Source organism: Bos javanicus, chromosome 2 (assembly GCF_032452875.1).
Source record: "Bos javanicus breed banteng chromosome 2, ARS-OSU_banteng_1.0, whole genome shotgun sequence".
NCBI classification, from domain to species: Eukaryota; Metazoa; Chordata; class Mammalia; order Artiodactyla; family Bovidae; genus Bos; species Bos javanicus.
Genome location: NC_083869.1, coordinates 89,676,334 through 89,697,528, shown reverse-complemented (window position 1 = coordinate 89,697,528; position 21,195 = coordinate 89,676,334). Strand labels below are relative to the sequence as shown.

At 35.7% G+C, this 21,195-nt stretch overlaps 1 protein-coding gene across 5 annotated transcripts in view; it reads left to right on the top strand.

Annotated features, from left to right (window-relative positions):
- The window catches only part of HYCC2 (hyccin PI4KA lipid kinase complex subunit 2), a 64,156-nt gene extending 51,054 nt beyond the window's left edge, over positions 1 to 13,102 (top strand). For 4 of the 5 annotated variants that reach the window (XM_061381333.1, XM_061381343.1, XM_061381353.1 and 1 more), the window contains 3 exons: positions 292 to 451; positions 1,181 to 1,348; positions 5,381 to 13,102. In XM_061381333.1, coding sequence (XP_061237317.1) covers positions 292 to 451; positions 1,181 to 1,348; positions 5,381 to 5,982 — 930 coding nt within the window. In that variant the 3' untranslated portion in view covers positions 5,983 to 13,102. The remainder of the gene's footprint in view (positions 1 to 291; positions 452 to 1,180; positions 1,349 to 5,380) is intronic. The other variant, XM_061381363.1, reaches the window with a different exon arrangement.
- The last annotated feature ends 8,093 nt before the right edge of the window (positions 13,103 to 21,195 follow it).

The following is a 21,195-nucleotide window of genomic DNA, read 5'->3' as shown; positions in this document are numbered from 1 at the left end:
TATCAGGGTTCATATGTTTAAAACTCTTTGGAATCTATTTTCTCCTTGAAAGCCAGCAACTTCAGAGAGTCCATGAGGGTGTGTGACTCATATTTTTAAATGAATTCTCATCTTAGAAGCCTACCCAAAAGAATACAGACCAGTGGAAATATAAACATTTCTGACACATTATACTTTTCTATTTTGTAGAGCAACTTTTAAATACATATTCAAGAAAGTATGGAAACATGAAATGTGCAGTAAGCATAAATTGTATATTGGATGTAAGTACATATAGACTTATCATTTTAGGTTGCCAATGCCATGAAAAATTCATTACCATTTGATGCTCCTGATTCTTCACAAGAAGGCCAGAAAGTACTTAAAGTCGAAGTCACTCCAACAGTGCCGAGGATTTCTCGGAGTGCGATTACAACAGCTTCAATCCGTCGCCATAGATGGAGGAGAGAAGGTGAATATAAAATCCCTATAGCCCGCTCATGGGTTAAAGTAAATTTATCACTGTTTTTACAGACTATATTTACACATGATATTATAGTACTCTTGTAGTTAAAGTAAAATTGTTTAGTTGTTAAAAATAGCAGTAGAAATGTGGTTTGTATACCTGAATTCATTTTAATATAAATATGTATATATATTTTATAAAGTAGAAAGATGTTATTTAAACTGCTCTCTGAATGTTGAAACAGAAAATAAGATCAAGTTAATTTTTTTTTAACTAGTAATAACAATAGAAAAAAAATTTCTTTAAGCTTGTTTCTGAAAAAAGGTACCTGTATGAGCAGTGTGGGAGAAAATTATATAACTGGCCAAACTAATGGTATAATACAAGCTATACATAAAATAACTGATTTTTATCTTTCTTTTCCTTGTCTTGTAAGTGCTGAGTCCAGCAGTATTTCATAGGCATATGCTACTTGAATAGTCAAGCTGTCTTGCCTAAGAGAGATTAATTGCCATTTTAATGATCTCTATTTTTTTCTCCTATTCATTTGCAAACCTCACATTGTTCATCTGCTGCCTTATGTGTGTGCATGCTGTGCACACACATGTAACTATATAAATAATGTTTGTGTTTATGTCATATCCATATATACATTCTCTTATCTGCCTGGGTCAAAATGCTCAGAAAAGAATAGAGCAGCAAAAAAGCACTAAAATTTTATATGTTGAATCCCAGATGGCTTTGACTTCTCAAACGAGGCTGACTCGAGTATTCCTGGCTCCCCGATCCAACACGGCTCCACTGACCTAGGGATCAAACGTGTGCAAGAGGGGGAGGTGCTGGTGCACAGGACTCCTGAGCACGGCTCACCGGAGCCCAACTCAGCAGCAGCCACAACAGAGGGTAGGACAGAGATGAGGAGGCAGAAGTCAGTGAGGCAGTTGCTGGAGAAGGATCCTGGCTCTCTGTCCCCAAGCAGAACATCTTTCCATTCTAGTGTGTGTTTCCACTACCCCAGGGTGTATTAGACTCTCCTTGCAAAGCGCACCCCCCCTATATGCTAGCACCAGGTCAGGTACAATCTTTAGTTACCATTTGTGCTGGCCTGGAGTCTGCATCCCTGTGTATTAAAGAGCAGCTTGGCATGGCTACTAACAAGGGAGAGGCCTATCTCCAAAAGGTCTGCAAATGCTTGGGATTTCTTCATTACTGAGCATGTTTATTCTAACATCAGGAAAGGAAAAATGCACCCAATGGACCTGAGCCTTATTATTCAATGTGTATCAATTTCATTTAGTTGATAATGTATTATTTGGAAAATAGGTGAGGAGAGTTTTAAAGCTTTAGTACATTATCTTTGAGAAATGGGACTGAAATGGAGCTGGCTGATTGGTCTCTAGTCCCAGGGTGGCCAATTAACAAAAACTTCTTATCTCTTTGACAGAATAAACCAGTATTGATTGGCTTCTTATAATCTTCAAATCAAGTTGCCTGGGTCTGAACTACTGACATCTTTCCTCTATAAATGTACTCTCCTGGTGCACACTACCTTTTTATCATTTATTGTAAAAAATGATTATCTTATATAGCTCCCAAACAGAAGTGAAATGTATTATTTAGAAGTCATAAATCCTAATAGATCCTTGTTTATACAGTATGGGTATCTCAAATGAGAATTTTTTTTTACCCCTCCACCACCATCACAGCCACGACCATTATCTATAAAAGAACACTTCTCTCTGATAGGAAAGTATTTATTTGCTGTTTAACATGTAATGCCATAGAAATCGGTTTTATAAAAGAGGATATTGTGGCCTAATAGTTTTTTCATTATTTAATGTATTGCTGCTGTGGAACTTGTACACTAATTTATGAAATATAGCAAGTAGTTTTAAAATAGGTTACTTATTTTTATTTATTCCACCTTAGGAAAATCTCTTGCTTTTTGGTGCATTAAAAATTTGAGCATGCTCAGTAAGAATCTAAATCTACCTTCTGTTCCCTTGCCCATTTGCCCAGAGTGACCTGACTTCATTTAACAGTGTTGCATGTGCATGATCTAGGGACCCAAAGAAGTTGGTACTATGAAGAGAACCGTGTGAAGGACACAGCCTTTCCTTTTCATTTTTTCTATATCTCTTTATGTTATTCCTGGGAGTCAGTTGTGTCTTGTATAAGGCGTAAAAATAAGTATATGAATAGATGTCAAATTCATAGTTGGCCTAAATTGATCAACATCTGTTCTCCACTTTCTTGATGACTAAATGAGCCACTTGAAGTGTATCTACTGCCATTGTTAGAATATTGGAGTATCCATGCTAAATGTAGTACAATAATCACTAACATTGATGAAATTTAAGTATGGGATTGGGTAGAATCATTTTTTCCTATTAATCATAAGTCATACACTTTGAAAAAAGGAAAAAATAATAATTCCTTTAAAATGTCCTATTAAATGTTAAAACATCCTGTTTTAATATCTCCTATTACTGATAAAATTTCAGGTTGTGAAGCTGGGGTATGGCCATTTAGAAAAGGAATGAATCCCATTGGTGTGTTCGAAATTTCTTAAGTTATTTCGCCTTTTAATCTAGTTTAATTGTAGCTTTAAATGAGTATTAGTAAAAGCTAATTTTTAAGGAAAAGCAAACATAAATAGGAAAGTTCATTAAAAATCTTTTTGGTTGTCTCATCTTTGGCTCATGAATAGTATTATCACCCAAGGAGAAAATTAGAAGGAAAATGTTATTAGACATAATAGCCTTTTTATTCCTTGAAGTTTTTTAGACAGAAATATGGAAATTATTAAAACTAATGAAAAGTTTCGGTAATTCTGAAGTCTGCTGGAGCTTTTGGTTTAGCATCAATAATTGACCTTCTAAAAGAAAAAGAAGGGAATTTCACCTGGCACTGCAGTGGTTAGAACTCTGCTCTCTCAACTGCTGAGGACCCAGGTTCAGTCAGTTGTCAGAAAACTAAAATCCCACAAGTCATGTGGTGCAACCAAACGAAAAAAGAAAACATGTTTTCTAAAGGTTTTAAATAGTTTTACAGTTAAAGTTGTATTTATTACGTGTTGGAATTGAAGAGAGAATTCATCACCTACCTTTATCCTGATTGTTAAGTAACATTTATGACTTTTAAAGCTGTATTTAAAATTATTACTAAACTGAGGACCGTGCTTGTGATTAAAGTATATTCAGTGTTCCACTATACTGAAATAGCATTTCCTAGTATATAAAATATCAGTAGGTTCTCTTGCATGGTGGTGTCTACATTGTCATATCTCTTTTATGGCCATATTGCTTGGGCATCAGATCTGCATGTGGCAAAATTCAGAAGCTAGCACTAAGTCTCTCAGTCTCTTTTCCTAACCATATGTATAGCCAATGACATATTTCTGTTCACTTCTAGTTTTATATTACTGATCTTAATTCTGAACCAGTAACTATCTTTTCCTGGGCATTGTGGAGTTCTTCATAGTAATTATAAATAAATTGCTTAGATGTGATATAAATATAATTTAAAGTTTTTATTTTGATGTACACTATATACTGTTCTTGAGGAAGGGGTTGAGAGAAGTGGTGTCAGCTGCATTTTCATATGGCTTTGCATGATGAATAAAGATTACTAAACTGCTGGATATAACAAGAAGATGCCTTTTGCTTTAAGGATAGCCTATTTCATTCTTCTTTTGAAGGAAAGAAATAACTAATCCATATGAGAAAATATTTATATTTTTCCAAGTACTATGTTAAATAAAGATTGTGTTTAAGTATTTTGTGTATATTTTACTTAGGTAACTTGTATCTCAAAGTGATATTTTTTTGGATTTCTGTCCTAACAGTTTACCTTAGCTAAAATATTGATTTCTGAATATAGATTTAGACTGAACTTTCTTACAATCTGGTAAACATATTTTAAAGGTAGCAAACTTCTGTCAGTTTTTGAAAAAAGCAAATGTTCTATTTTCTAAGAGAGTGTTGATCATACTTTCAGTAAAGGAATCGGGCTTTCTGAAAACCCAAACTGAATACATGCTTCTTTTCTTACAAAATCCTAAGATAAGAATTCTTTTGTTAACTACAGTTTCTGCATGAAACTTAATGGAATACTATAAGTATTTTGTGATCCCAAAATAATATATCTCAATATTTAAAATCTAAAATATTATATAAATATATAACATAAAATTATTATATATTATTTATTATATTATAAAATAGTAAAAAATTCTTCCTCAGTATCCTTGTTGGTTCTTACCTTTGTTCTCTGTTAATCAAATATTTTCACATTAACTGATCAAGAAAATATGGAAACCAGTGAGTAGGCATGTTCATAAGACAAAATATGACTGAAGTTACTAGAAGCAATGTAGAATTTTTAGTTTAGAGTTAGAAAATGTACTAGTTCCATGTTAAAGATTTTAAAGCTATTTAGAAGCAATTAGCTGTTAAATATAAAATTTCATAGTAGTTAAAAGGGGTTTGGGGATGGGTTTTTGACATTATTCTGGGTGACTGAAATTAGAAGGGTCTCCTATTTTATGACAGGTTAAGGAAGATAGGAAAATTTTTGTTTTTTTAGACAGATATGCTCACCTCAAATTGACAAGGTGTATCATAAAGATTTACGATCACTATTTTACCTACAGTTGTGTGTCTAAATATTGATACTAATAGTACGCTAGACTTGCTCGTGAATAGTTTTACATAAGCTAGCCTAATTAAAGCTAAATGAACAGAATAAATAACATGAGAATTCTGTATAGATTGAGGCTCCTTCCCCTAAATTATTTAGGGAAAGTGTTTGTAGCAAGGGTCATTGCTGACCTATAGCAAACATTACCTAGGAGAAAAGGTCAGTTGAGTTGTTATTCACGGCTGCTTTTTATTTAATTTAGCTATTGCTGAGTCTGTCTGATTTGTTTTTTAGGTGCTGAGGGTATAAATGGAGGAGAGGAGTCGGTAAACCTGAATGATGCAGATGAAGGATTTTCATCAGGGGCTTCCCTCAGCAGCCAGCCAATTGGGACCAAACCATCCTCCTCTTCTCAGAGGGGAAGCTTAAGGAAAGTAGCAACTGGGCGTTCAGCCAAGGATAAAGAAACAACTTCTGCCATCAAATCCAATGAGAGCCCTCGAGATTCAGTAGTTCGCAGGCAGTATGTACAGCAACCAACTGATCTTAGTGTAGATTCAATTGAGCTGACACCGATGAAGAAACACCTGAGCCTGCCTGCTGGCCAGGTGGTGCCAAAAACTAATAGCATTAATCTAATCCGGACAGCCAGTGCTTCCTCAAGTAAATCATTTGACTATGTAAATGGCAGTCAAGCAAGTACCAGCATTGGGGTTGGCACTGAGGGTATTACTAATCTAGCAGCTAACAATGCTAATCGATATTCAACGGTCAGTCTACAGGAAGACCGGCTAGGTCAAGCTACAGAAGGTAAAGAGCTCCTCAGCCCAGGAGCTCCCTTAACCAAGCAGTCTCGATCCCCAAGTTTCAATATGCAGCTAATATCCCAGGTGTAGTCTTGATATCCTCTCTCTCATCTTTCTGCTTATCTTCTAGACTGAACATTTCATTGTGCAAGAAGACACTTCATCCCATATTGTGAAAACATTGGTAATCATAAACAGATCTGATTTAGTTTAGGTATCTTCATACTGTATTTTGTATGGAAACAGCAATAAGGTTTTCTTTTCTCTCTTTCCTATATCGTCTCTTCACCTGTTCCTTGTAAACGTATTTGTGAAGCAGTAGAAAATGTTCGCGTTTTCCACACCTTCGTTTCTCCTTGGGTGATGTGCAATCCATCGTAGGCTGATCGGTCCCATTTCAACACTGTGAGACTGAGGTTATGTTAGAGGAAATGGTGTATATGATCCCTATGAATGATACTTCGGCTTTTGTTTAAAAAAAAAAAAAACGGGTTTGTTCTCATAATCTGTAGAACTATGAAGATAACTGGATCATATTTTTTCTCTCTTAACCAGGAGTGCCTCAGAGATTCTGCTATGACTTTGGACTTCTCTGAGTCTGTGCAATCATTTTCTTGAGAAGCATGGGGAAAGGTGGTAGACTGCTGCACTTTTTCATTAAAATGAGGGTGGCTCTTTTTTTCCCCCATCTCCTTTATCTCGAGGATACAATGTTCAATTACTGAGGCATTTGAATCAAGTTGTGGCCACCTCTGTTGGAGGACAGGGCTCTAAGTTGATTGTGTAATAGATAATGCACTTTCTCAATGGCTCTATAGTCATTATTAACATGTCTTCCCTCCTCCCCACAGGGACATAAGGTCATTTCTGTCCTTTGAGTTTGAACAGCTAATAAATCAGAGAATCCAAGGGGCTTGTTCTATTTCCCAGGAATGATTGACACTTCGGTGCTGGGGTTTTATGGGGGGAGGGGGCAGTTTCTGTTTAGATTGTGTGGAATTGTTTGTGTGAGGGGAAGTTTTGATTTTTTTTTTTTTCTTTGTGAGCTGATGATGACTGAAGTAGAACAAGTACGTCTTCAGGTAAAGAGAGGGATTTCTCAACCCACTTTCTATGATGTCAGATTATTGGAGAAACCCTTTCAGCTGCTTTCTAGATGTACCTAAATTCAGTCAGATATTTTGGATTAAGAAACCTGAAGTCCTGATAGGTCATATACTCCAAGGAAATACATCAGGGACAGATAATTGGCTGAAAACACTGACGCTTCAATGTGACACATTTTTATAGAGCATTTCTACCAGGGGGTACTGACTTGATTTCTCCTACAAGGACCACACTGCCTTTGTGTTTAATGTAATGCAATTTGTGTACCTTCTAATCATATATCTGCAAAAGTTCTCATTTTTATAAATCTTTGAAATCATGCCAGTAAGCTAGATGTTGAATGTATGTAAGTAGCTTTTGGTAACTGTGCTAAGAGGCTATGAAAATGCATTATTGGTTTTTTTAGAAATTATTTTTTTTTAGTTCTGATTTGGTTGGATAAGATTTCATTATGAACTCATCTGGGTCCCAGGCTCTAATGCTTGATTGAAATAGAAGAAAATATATTGGTTTTTGAAAATCAGTGTATCATGACTTGAACTGCTATACATTCTTCCACACAATATTCAGAGCGATGAATACTTTGTACATTTAGACATTCTTATTTTATTATTGTAAAAGAAAAATATACTGAATTTACAGAAAGCAAGTATTCTCCTAATTAACAAAGTTTGAAATATTACCTCTACTGATTAAAATTCCAATAGATTTTGATAAAATAACCAGAAAAATGCTTCTCATTTTTTCACATCTTAAAATCCAGCCCCTTCCTTTTTATTGTAAGAGGTTTTTATTTTGGGGGGTTTTGTAAGGTACTTTCTGTTAGAATCTTTATGAAAACAGTGAGATGCTTGTTTGAATTTGGTGGTGTGTAATATTTTTCAGCTCATATGAAAATGGAAAACTAGGACCTGAACTATTACCTATAACATTGCCAAAGTCTGAAGAAAAGCTAAAAGTTGATAAATAGAGATTTATTGATTTGTGTATATATATGTGTGTGTGTATGTGTGTGTATATATATGGTGTGTATATGTATATATCACAAAGACATATTTTAGATATCTTTTCTTTTAATTTAACTAAGGGATGTCAGATAAATGAATTAAAAGCAGCCAAATAAATGAGGTGTAAAGATATATAACATAATAAGGAAAGCAAAGTTTCAGGTATGAAAAGAAAAGAGCATTATACTTAACAGGAGGTAAGATCTTGACCATGGCTGGAGATCAGTCACTTTATGGTAAAACTGCCTGGTTGATTTAAGAGGCTGAAGGGTTGTTTTTAATTTAGCAAGTTGTACATTTATTGGCACCTAAATCTAGCATGCTTATAGTTATAGCACAAAAAAAAACCCCAAATAATACCAAATTTACAGCAAAAACTGTAAAAGACATAATAAACCCTTTGTCTGATTTGTTAGAAATCTTATGTTACACTTGAAAAGCTGGTTTTGAAAAACTTTCAACTTAAAGGATTTCATGTATCTATGTGTATTCATATATATTTTGTACATACATATATCCATTAATGTTTCATGATCCTCTAACATTTGTGTTCCATTCTTTTAAGTGGTATAATTTGGCCCCAAAGAAGAAATATTTCATTTAGTTCAAATTTTGCATTTGGTGTCTTAGAACAGATTTCCTGTGCAAGATATAGTTAAAATGGAATGAGTCAGTCATAAACCATAGTCACATTTTCTAAGAGATTTTTAAAATATTCATTTGCATTATTGCATTTAATGTAAAATAATTTTCAGATATACAACTGTTACAAATATATGCCAGCAATATTCACGCTTTATCCTTTAACAACTTTTTGTTTTTATACTTCCTAACTTCCATTTTAAAAAGTTCTTTCATTTATGGACAAGCTAGTTAGGGTGAAAATACTTGTTTTCTATAATAAAACAATTTGATGTTATCTATGCCAGGTTCAATTAAGAAATACAAGGAAATTATCTGCAAGTTTTGAGAATTCTTCTCTATGATGTTAATTTGAAATCATGTTACTAGAACACATATATATTTTAGAACAAATCAAGTGTAAAGTGAAAGCTAGCTTAGTAGTAAGATTTTTAAATATGAAAATATTTTGAGAAGCTGCATGGGAGCATGATGATTGTAATTTGAAATCCTGATCATTACCACTAGTCTTACCTTCCCAATGATTCTCCTGTGCCTATTTATTATAAAGTCAATTTTTTTGTTCTAAAGAGACCATAGAGATAATCTAGGAGTCTCCCAGCACCCACTCCTTCATATCCATTCTCAGGAAACTGAGGCTCAAAAAGGTTGTAATGTGCTCAAAGTCACATAACTTAGAAGCAGAGCCAGAGTCAAACTCCTGTCTCCCGTCAAATGCATATTAACACCCCACTGCCTCCTTTCACTCATCATATGGTGAGTGTGGTTATGGAACACACTCCAATTCTGCAATTTCTTTACAGTTTGGGTCTAGTAGTGGTGAATATAGCACATTAAGAAAAGTATTAAATCCAGAGAAAAATGTAGAGTAATAAACATAGATGGGGAAGGATAGATACATTTTTCTTACTCTAATTTATGCCTTACTGTTTTCTGCCACTTAACAATTGTATGCTGCCATTTTATAGTTTATTATGTTTTGGGGAATTTATTTAAATGCAAAAATAAACCCAGCGAAAATGACTTTAATCAGTGTTTCTAGCTATCTTAAGAAATTTTTGAATCAGCCAGCTTTCACAGTCACCTAGGTGGCAGGTTAACTGTATTGCACAGTGTAGTATTGCAAAGTAAAGATAAATTTGATTCCATAATTTCTCATGTAAAGAGATTGAACCTTGTGCTCAGACCAGATAGATAACAAGCAATTATTTCCTTCTGTGATGGAAAAAGATTTATAGTGAAGCTTATGGTTCCATAACAGAATGGTGACCCATGTCATCTAAAGTGTATATATGGTATAAAATGTCTTAAATGCGATGGTCCCAGCTATATAAGCTCAATATTTCCAACCTACATTTTCAAATTCCACTTGGTAGCTTTACTGAAGTACTGAGAATAACTCCTTTTAAGTTTTGTTTGCACCATTTTTGTGAATATTTTAATGAAGTGGGGTGTTTTTCCTACTCGGACGAGTTAATATGGGTCCATTTTTGAGTACTTTTAATTGTTGACAATCAGTAAGTCTCATTTAATTCTCTGCATGTTCATCTGTAAATAAAAATACTAGTACGTATCTTCAGTGGGTAGTACACTATTTATACAGACACTAGCAAGGAGGCTCTCTCCATTTCTGATCTTGGAATTACAAAGTAAGTTTTATGGTTTTGCTTTTTAAAAATCAGTATTTCAGTTACATACTTGTTTTTTAGTTTAAAAATGTTTAATAAGTCATGACAGTGGTCAGAAAATCTACAACAATTTTAGAGCAATTTTTTCTATACTATGGCTATGTAAACAGTCTGAACCTGAGACTTTTTATCTTTCAAGTTGAATGATTATTGTCATGTTTCAAACCACTAAGTCGGTTGAGACACTTATTTGTAAAAATACTTTAATTTTTTAAAAAGTGCTTTTTAGAAACAAGCTGTTTGAAAATCAGCTAGAAATAATTGATAGCTTAAACTCTAAATGTTAGAATATTTGCCAGATTATAAAATGGGATGCAGTATAAAATTGTTAACAGTGCTAAAAAAAAACCAAGAGTCACCAGATTGATACAGCTTTCCATTGCCAAGGTGGTCGTGTTGATAATGTAAGACATAAATTTTAGTATTACCTACATTGTATACCTAATGGGTATATCATATTGGCACTGAACATATATAGGAAATACTATTTGTAGAGTCAACCAATGTGCACTTAAACTGTTGGATTTTTGGTGGTGCCAGAAATTTGTGTGGTGATCCCAACCCATTAGAATTAGAGGAGTCATATAATCATCCAACCTTCCCCTGCCCATGTAGGTACATTGCTTCTGAACCTGACCACATAACCACAAAATTTAACTTCAGTCTCTTCAGTATGTTTATAATCTTAGCCATTAGTCACACGAGAAATAGAAGAGCAAACAGTTGAGGATAGAAGTTAGCAGGTAGCTGGCAATGATGTGAAATAACTGGCAGCATAGTACAGGTACATAAGTTCTATGTTTTGTTTCTGGATTTTGTGAAAATGTTTACAAATTAAGTCATATTCAGATGTCTGCTATTATGCTCTTCTGTTTAATACAGATTTTTACACCCAAAATGAGAATTAGGCATAGCTTAAAGTATAAATGAGTCTTTTTTTTCAGAATTGTGTATCTGAAGGTAGGTTTAGTAAAGAAAGTCTTCTGTTTTCAAAGAAAATGAACTTAACTGGACAGTCCATCCCCAACTACAGAATTCATATCAATCTGGTTTGCTGTATTTGAATGTCAAAAGTGTAGTGTTAATGATATCAGAGGAAATTCTTCACACCTTCATAAACTACAAAAGTTACCAAAGAAAATGAATCAACCAAATATAAAATTTGAAGTACCTAACTGTTAAGGAATGAGGCCCCTTCTAACATGAAAGATTGATTTCTAGCCCTGGAGGAAATATTCTTCCATATGGAACAGATATACAGAACCTACAAGATTCCATTTGAGGTTTTCTTATCATGTTGGTAAAATGTCAACATTTATACTTCCAGCAAAAGTACCAGTTAAGGGTCAAGTCCAAATATTATTTCTTATGGCAAATTTTCATGTCTCCTTAATTCAAATTAAGGATTTTGCTCATCAGTATTAAATAAAAGGGGGAGAGAAAAGAATTCCTGTAATTGGTATACTGTATAATATTTTGACTTCCTAAAAAAATTGAGGGTAAATTATAGAAATGTGTATTTTAAGTGAGCAATGTCAGTTATTTCTAGTAAGTATGATATTGGCTAAAACTATGTTTGTTTACATAATTTATGTACTCGATCACTCTGGGTATTTTTTTTCTTCTCAGAAAAACACGATTGGGTTAAGAAAAGTTAAAACACTTATTTTTAAAATAGTTCAGTAAGCACTAAAGAATTTACTTAAACTGTTAAATAATGATTTGGGGGGATATGAATTTATATATTACCTGATGTCCCAAACAGGCTCTATGTATTATTTTTTTTATATCAGATAGAAGTTAAAAAGTAATGAATGTGTTGATCTGCTATCTTAGAAAAGATTGGCTTTCTAACAATTATGAACGTCGGTTATGTTTTTTTTTTTTTTTTTTAAGTTTTATCATCCAAACTGAACTGAGACATATACTAAATGTTCTTTGTGTTGTTTTAAAATATTTGTAAGAAGTTCATTAACTGCTTTACAGTGGTTACAGTGGTGGTTTTTTGATTCTTATTCTAAAACTTATACTGGCTTTACATTCAGTTTAACTGGTTAAGTGAAACAGTTTTTATGGTGCAAAGATAATTTTCCCACTTTGTCATCATAATTTGACTCTCCTGACCTACAGTTTCTAAAGAGTTTTTTACTACTGTAACATCATGTATCTGATCTCTGTCACAATGGACAAGTATACAGGAAATATCCAACTTTCATATGTTTGCTTCAAAAAGGTTACAGGTTGAATAGGTCAGCTCTTATGTTTTTGTTTCTTAACCAGCATCAACCTATATAGCTTGGTGTAAACTTGCCAAGTATTCAGAGAATAGTGCTGGTTAAAATTTAAATATGATAGTCAGGAAGAAAATATGATCTCTATTGACTGATGTCCTTTCAAACTAGGACTAGTGAAAACATTTTTTTCAGAGCTGAAGAAGAAGAAATGCACATTTAAGATCATATTTATTGGTGCATGTAAGCCATTATCTTAACTGTCTTACTGAACTAGTTAATGCTGTTGATTGTTGAAATGTGAAATGTAGTCACTGTTGACCTTGTAAATATCTGCCAGAGATGAAAAAATATTTTAAATTATAAATAAAGATGTATAAAATTCATTATCAGTCTGCAATGCAGAAACATATCTAAGATGTTAAATATTGTGTTTCTTGAGAAATGTGTAATTTTTCCCTAGATGTATCTAGTTACATTAAGGATGTAAATTTTCTTTTGTACAGTATAAAATACAGCTTTATTTGGCTTTTGACTGGATTTTCCTGAGTTAATTTATATCATACCTAAGTTTCATAGCTTAAAATGGTCCTTCATTGCATTTTTCAAAGCATGCAATTTTATTCATGTATGTCTGAAGTTTTTAATTTATACGATACCCTGTTAAGGAAATTTAGGCAAGATATAAAATTACATATAGCACCCAAAATAAGAAATAACATGTAGGCAGGAGTGAAATTAATACATAAAACATGTGTCAACATTTATGTTACTGTTGAGGTACATATTTATCTCTGAACTTTAAAGCAGCCAAAGAGAGAGATTAACAATGTGATTTTGAGATATCCTTAAGATAAATCAGTTTCCCAGGTGAAGCACAACTGTTTCTAGTACTGAGACATTAGAACTAATTTTCTTTTCTGGGTCCTTACAAGAGGAGCCACCATTATTACAGTGCCGTTTACACTCTTCAGTAATGTATGAAAGTGCTTTTCTCATACTCTACCAGCAGTTCATTCTCTAGCATTAAACTTCTTGATCAATGCTACATTGTCTTTCTAAAGATACTTTAACCTCTTAGAACATGGATTTAACAAAGGCCTGAGCCCCAGGCTGCCTTTTCCTTTCCTTTTACATGCACTTTCTAGAAAAATCTCTTTTGTACCTTTTTTCCTCATGCCTGGTATTCCTTGCTTATGAGCCAAAGCTTTCTCTTCCCTTTTATATCTTGTTATGCCTTAATGCAAAATTGCTGGTATAGATTAGCAGTTCCAGAAGAGTGGTTTAAGGCAACTCACCAGACCTTATTATTTCCCTCAACTCTAGTTCTCCATTAGTTAGGAAGAATGAGTTTTACCAGTTGACAGTTTCAGTATTCCTTTCATTAAAAATGTATTACTTGGTGGTCCATTGGTTAAGATTCTGCATTTCCACTGCAGGAGGTGCAGATTCAATCCCTGTTTGGGAAAATAAGATCCTCCATACCACACAGCAGGGCCTGAGGAAAAAAAAATTTTAATTTTTAAATTTTAAGTATCAAAATATTACTTGTTCATTTTGAAAACCTTAGAAAATACAGAGAAAGTACAAAGGAGAAAGTCACTTTAAGGTACTGTAATAGTAAATATTAATAAGGTAGTGGAGGCAGTATCCTTCCACACAAATACAACTCTGGTCCAGGACACAATATTTTATGGTCCAAGGATGAATTAAAAACGATGCTTGTTCAGTGGTAGGATGTGCCAAGCACCATTATAAACACTTTACAGAAAATACCGCTATTCAGTTCTCAGTTAATACAAGTGTCTGATAGGTATTGTTTGTTGTGGTGATGGTGGTGTAGTCACTCAATCGTGTCCAACTCTTTGCAACCCCATGGACTCTGGTCCACTAGGCCCCTTTGTCCATGGGATTTCCCAGGCAAGAATACGGGAGTGTATTGCCATTTCCTTCTCCAGGGTATCTTCCCAACCCAGAGATTGAACCCGTGTCTTTTGCACTAGCAGGCGGTTTCTTAACCACTGAGCCACCTGAGAAGCCCCAATAGGTAGGTACTATTACTCTTCCTTTGTAAAAAAAAGGAAATTTCATCTGAAGTATCAACAACCTCAGATATGCAGATGATACCACTTTAATGGCAGAAAGTGAAGAGGAACTAAGCCTCTTGAAGGTGAAAGAGGAGAGTGGAAAAGCTGGCTTAAAACGGCTGATTCATGTCAATGTATGGCAAAAACCAAGTAATTAGCCTCCAATTAATTAAAAAATTCAAAAAACAAAGATCATGGCAACTGGTCCCATCACTTGATGGCAAGTCGATTGGGAAAAACTAGAAACAGTGTCAGATTTCATTTTCTTGGGCTCCAAAATCACTGTGGATGGTGACTGCAGCCATGAAATTAAAAGACTTGCTCCTTGGAAGAAAAGCTATAACAAACCAAGACAGCATATTGAAAAGCAAAAGCCAAAAAAAAAAAAAATGTCACTTTGCTGACAAAGGTCTGTATAGTCAAAACTATGGTTTTTCAAGTAATCAGGTTATGGATGTGAAAGTTGGACATAAAGAAGATCAAAGAATTGACACTTTCAAACTGTGGTGCTGGAGAAGACTTGAGTCTCTTGGACAGCAAGGAGATCATATGAGTTAATCCTAAGGAAAATCCATCCTGAATATTCATTGGAAAGACTGATACTGAAGATCCAATACTTCGGCCACCTGATGTGAAGAGCTGATTCATTGGGAAAGACCCTAATTCTGGGAAAGATTGAGGGCAAGAGGAGAAGGGGACAGCAGAGGAAGAGATGGTTGGATGGCATCACTGACTCAGTTGACGAGTTTGAGCAAACTCAGGGAGACAGTGAAGGACAGGAAAGCCTGGCTTGCTGCAGTTCATGGCATAGCAGAGAGTCAGACACAACTTAGCAACTGAACAACAACAAGGTCTCAGAGCTAGTGAGTGATAGAACAGAGACACTTAAGACATTCAGGCTCACAGACTTGTGCACTTAACCATCAAGATACTGCTTCATACAATGTTGATTGTTCTCAGCTACTATTCTCACTTGCCTGAGGCCAAGGGCCCTGTGGAAGCTGGGACGGAAGGGGAGTTTGGATCTCAGTAGAGCTAGATTACTAAAAGGCAAATTAAACCCTTGAAAGAATCAAGTCCTCATACCCTAGATATCCATAGTTATAAATTAACTTTTCTCCTATATACGTTGGGTTGGCTGAAAAGTCTATTTGGGTTTTTCCATGTTACAGAAAAACTTGAATAAACTCCTTGGCCAATCCAATATAATGTTTCTAGTTGACTACGGTCCTTAATTATATCCCATTCTTATTTCTCCGGAGTGCATATGTGACTGGAGAAACAAGAAAAAAGTCTTTCTATGGTTCATATGAGGAACCTCAGTTGAGAAAAGCTGGTTTAGACCATTCATAAAGAAGAGGAATCTCCCCAAATACAAAACTTAAAAAATTTTAATTCCTTCCTCCCAACCACCCTGGGAAAAAGCGGCTTAGGAAGTTGGACTTACTTGCAATTATTTGTAATTTACTGTTATTTTTAACTGCATGGGAGAGGGTAGAAATAAAGTCTTTCATGTTTAGGGCCTCTAAAGATCTAAATGTGGCCCTAGGTCATAATTCAAATAGGTTGGATGTAATCTGTGGTAATAGCCCTAGTTTTGTTCCAAATGTTACATCAGAAAGGGGTGATAATGACTTCTAAAACATGAAGGGCCAATTAGTTTTGGCACTTTATCTTAGGGAACAATGTTTAATACACATCAGGAATGAAAACTTTTTATGGCTAGGTTATATTAATCAGTACAGACTTAATGTTCTGAAATACCTATAGCTAAAAAACAGTTCCATTCAAAGAGATTAATCACAGTATTTTAAGAAATCTATAGACATTATCAAGTGCTATAAATAATGATTTTACACTGTGAAATTCTTTCTGAATTGAAGGTTATATTCTTTAGTTTCTCAGAACATGAATTACTATGTACACATTTTGGAGAGCTTACTCTGCCAAATCTTTCACTGCTAATTTGTGTGTGGTTTATGAAGACCTCATTATCCCAGGTTCAAGAGAATACTAGAGATAAAATAGCTTCTGGTTACTGTATTCTCTGGATTCTAAGATAGACAATCACTTTTGTTTCCTGAGCATTATTGATATTTTTAAAAATCTCTGGGTAGAAATTATTTGCTGAGGCATCTGCTATTGACATTCTAGACCTATTGTACCCTTATCAAGTGTGTGTTTAATGCATAGCATCTAGGTCATTTTATATCATATTTTGATCTTTTAAAATATAGTTTGGGTAAAAACCTTTGAATATGAAAATAATTAAAACTTGAAAAAGTAATTTCACATTTTAAAATTCACTATCTTACTGAGGAAGGAATTTATAAAGACATTCTGATTTGCTGTGCTGACAAATGAGATCATTGGTGAAGAAAAATGTGCAGCTGACATCTTGATGCTGCAATCTGCTGTCTAAATATTAATTAAAACTTTATTTTTTCTCTAGAATCTAAATTTGATGACCGACATTCCTTTTTATATTCCTTCTTTTACAGATATAAAATCTTTGTCTCTGAGGTATTCTTAATTACAGTTTGGAATAAATCTTCTGATTCCCAAATAGTCTTTTTGCTCCTGGTCTATTTGTTTTGTTTCTTTCAGAGTTGAGGCTTTATTCAAAAGTTGGTGAAGCCAGAATTGACTGGAAACTCTGCCTGCAGGGGCAGGGATTATCAGCTGGTGGGTTTCAAGGTGGATCAGTAGATGAACTGGCTTTTTCAATTGGGGTCTCCTCTTCTGATTAGTCTTCTGAAAAAGAAATGTTTAAATAAAGACAGTTGCCAGTGTTCTGGGAGCCAAATAAGGAGATTCCTAGTGTCCCACATAATCTGTCCAGATACACCTTCCAAATTCAGTATGCCTTCTCATTTCTACTCTGTTGAGTCCAGATCCTCTGGTTCACCTTGTAAACTCCTGCTGTTATGCTCAGTATGACAAGAGATCTAGGATCTAATTGGTCCTTGTTTCAGACTTTCACCAGTCCTCCGGCTCTCAGTTCCAGTCTGCTCTTCTGACTTTAAAGGTTCCTATAACCAGTCCATTCTGAAGGAGATCAGCCCTGGGATTTCTTTGGAGGGAATGATGCTAAAGCTGAAACTCCAGTACTTTGGCCACCTCATGCGAAGAGTTGACTCATTGGAAAAGACTCTGATGCTGGGAGGGATTGGGGGCAGGAGGAGAAGGGGACGACAAACGATGAGATGGCTGGATGGCATCACTGACTCGATGGACATGAGTCTGAGTGAACTCCAGGAGTTGGTGATGGACAGGGAGGCCTGGCGTGCTGCGATTCATGGGGTCGCAGAGTCGGACATGACTGAGCGACTGAATTGAACTGAACTGACAGACTAATTGCTGAGACTAACTGGAGTTCTATGACAGGAATAGACACTGTCATCATCCTTTCCTGGCCCGCATTTCAGCTTACTCTGCTTTCCCTGATCACTATACATCTTCCAAACTTTTATTAAATTATTTAACTTCTTTTCCTGTTTGTATGTTTATATTTAAAATTTTCCTTTGACTCTGTTTTTTTTAGTGGCATTTCAAGACAGTATTCAATTCACCATCTTTAATCAAATTCTGAAAAGTGAAAGTGTTAGTCGCTCAGTCGTATCCAACTTTTTGCGACCCAAAGGATTATAGCCCGCCAAGCTGCTCTGTCCATGGAATTCTCCAGAGAAGATTACTGGAGTGGGTTACCATTTCCTTCTCCAGGGGATCTTCTCAACCCAGGGGTCGAACTTGGGTCTCCTGCATTGCAGGCAGATTCTTCAGTCAAATTCTAAAGATTTTTAGAATTTTAAGAACACGCATGTATTCTTACTGATATAAGAACTGATTGCATAAATAAATAAATAAATGGAGAATAGACAGATCTCTCTTGCAGAAGAATTTCAAATAATTTATCTCAAGGAGATGGACCGTAACTCCTCATTCCTCAGGGACTTCCTCCAATGAGGACAGCATGGGATGGGAAACAGAGTACCTTTCCAGTAGAGGAGTCTGACAAATACTGCCTCAGCCAGTTGATTACAGTTAACAATGGTGCATAGTGTATGTATCCTTGATATGATGTGATGAAAATTGTACTTTATCTCTGGGATCTTCCTCCCCCAAACCCATAAACCCCATCTACTCATAAAGAGAAAACATCTGATTAATCCCAGTAGAGGGATATTCTACAAAATACATGACTACAATGTATTCCTCAAAACTGTCAAGGTCAGTAAAACCAAGAAAAGTCTAAGATTCTGTCACAGCCAGGAGGAGCCTAAAACAACAAAATCACTAAATGTAATGTGGTATTCTGCATGGAATTCTGGAACAGAAAAAGGATATTAGGAAACAACTAAAAAAAAAAAAAAAGATTTTTAAATTCAGAGACTTTTAAAACCTGGCCATAAATTTCAAACTATAACCCAATTAGCTGCTGGCATCTCTACCCACTTAAGATGTATTCAAAATTGGCTTGGTCTTACCTTCCTCTTGGAAAGGTCTAATGTTCTACCCAAACTGTGTGTGGAATACATGAGGAAATTGCCATTTTATAATCATCTCTATCTTCAACTTCCTGCCACTCCTGACTTCTAGATCTCCATTCTGAATGGTATGACCCTTTGTTTTTATCTATCCCAGTACCAATCTAGAAGGGAAACTCAGCTCCTTCTCTTTCCCACACATGCGTTTGAGTGTGCTCAGTCATGTCCGACTCTGTGATGTGTGGACTGTAGCCAACCAGGCTCTTCTGTCCATGAGATTTTCCCAAGCAAGAATACTGGAGTGGGATGCTGTTCCCTACTCCAGATTTTGCTGACCCAAGGATTGAATCCAAGTCTCTTGCATCTCCTGCATTTGCAAGCTGATTCTTTACCAACCATGCCACCTGAGAAGTCCCATTTCCCACACATATACCATAAAAACAATTAAAACCCACCACTCACACTAAGTCTGCAGAAGACTAGTGAAGATTTGCAGAGAAGGCAATGGCACCCCACTCCAGGACTTTTGCCTAGAAAATCCCATGGATGGAGGAGCCTTGGTAGGCTGCAGTCCATGGGGTCACAAAGAGTCGGACACGACTGAGTGACTTCACTTTCACTTTTCACTTTCATGCATTGGAGAAGGAAATGGCAACCCACTCCAGTACTCTTGCCTGGAGAATCCCAGGGATGGGGAAGCCTGGTGGGCTGCCGTCTATGGGGTTGCACAGAGTCGGACATGACTGAAGCGACTTAGCAGCAGCAGCAGCAGCAGCAGCAGTGAAGATTTGAGAGGGAGAAAGTTTCCATCATAGAAACATAACTTATTAGTTGAGGAGTATTATCAGATCTTCACATTTTTAAGAACTCTTCAAGCACTTCAGTGTTAACTGTTGACTATGTTGCTTCTTCTCCCAACTCAACCCCCAAATTCTGTTTTTGATTCCAATGTAGAGAAAATTAATTTCTCTTTTGTTTTCTTAAATTCTGCTAACCAAAATGGAATACTAAGGTAGGTATCCAGGCTATGACTATTTCTCTTTCCCAATCAGATTTCCTAAACAGTTTCCAAAATGATGTAACTCTGTCTCTTCCTTCCCTCGGCTCCATTCTTTACTACCTTTATCCAGAATGATCTTTCAATACAAATGTGACTAGTGCCCTAAGGGCCAAAGCCCTCAGAAAAGCAGATTCAACTTCGGGGCTTGCCTCTTGACCCTTTATATACCCACTATGTTGATTTGGGCCTTCCACCTGGAAAACTTTACCCCTCCTTTTGTCTGGCTTAAATCTATTCAGTCCGCAGGTTTCCGTTTAAATATTTCTTCCTCCAACGAAATTTTTTTCTGAATCCTCTCCTTTAATTAGATAATTCTGCCAGTGGTTTGATAAACACTGGGCTTTCCAAAATCGCAGCATTTTCCCCCATATATTCAGTATCTTCTATAAGGGCTACTGTGAGCACAGAGAGCAGGCTCCGCTAGCATAGTGTAACGTTATTATCTGGTATGCAGGTTTTGTTTTGAATGAATGCATGAATCAAAATGAAATTGTAGTTAGAGGGTAATACTGTTATTCCAGCAGGTTCACTCCTTTTCTTCTTCATTACCTTTTTCCTCATTAGTTCTCTCTGCGTCCATTCCTTCCATTTTCCTCCTCTCTTCGTCCTATCGGCAGTGCCCCAACCCTAATTCTCTTCATACCAGAGAGCACTGCTCCCCTCCTCCCTACCCCAAATCCCTGAGATGCACGGGGTCCTACCTTTCACGCCAAATGAGGTTAAGTTTAAAAATAAATAAACCCAAATTCATTCCATTATCTTTTCCCTCAAAACAAAGTATCCAGAGAAACCAATGACACTTTGAAGACTGCGTTTGTACAGAGCTCACTCAATTTCCTCAAATCTAAGCAGTGCTTCCTACTCCCTTCCCCGGAAACGGAAAGAGCAAAGGCAAACCCCAGAACTCAGAGCTTGGGGATTCGTTTTCCTCAGTGTTCTTGTGAGCGAGGCCATCAGACCCGCGTTGACTGGTGAGCAGAACGGTCGCTCTCAG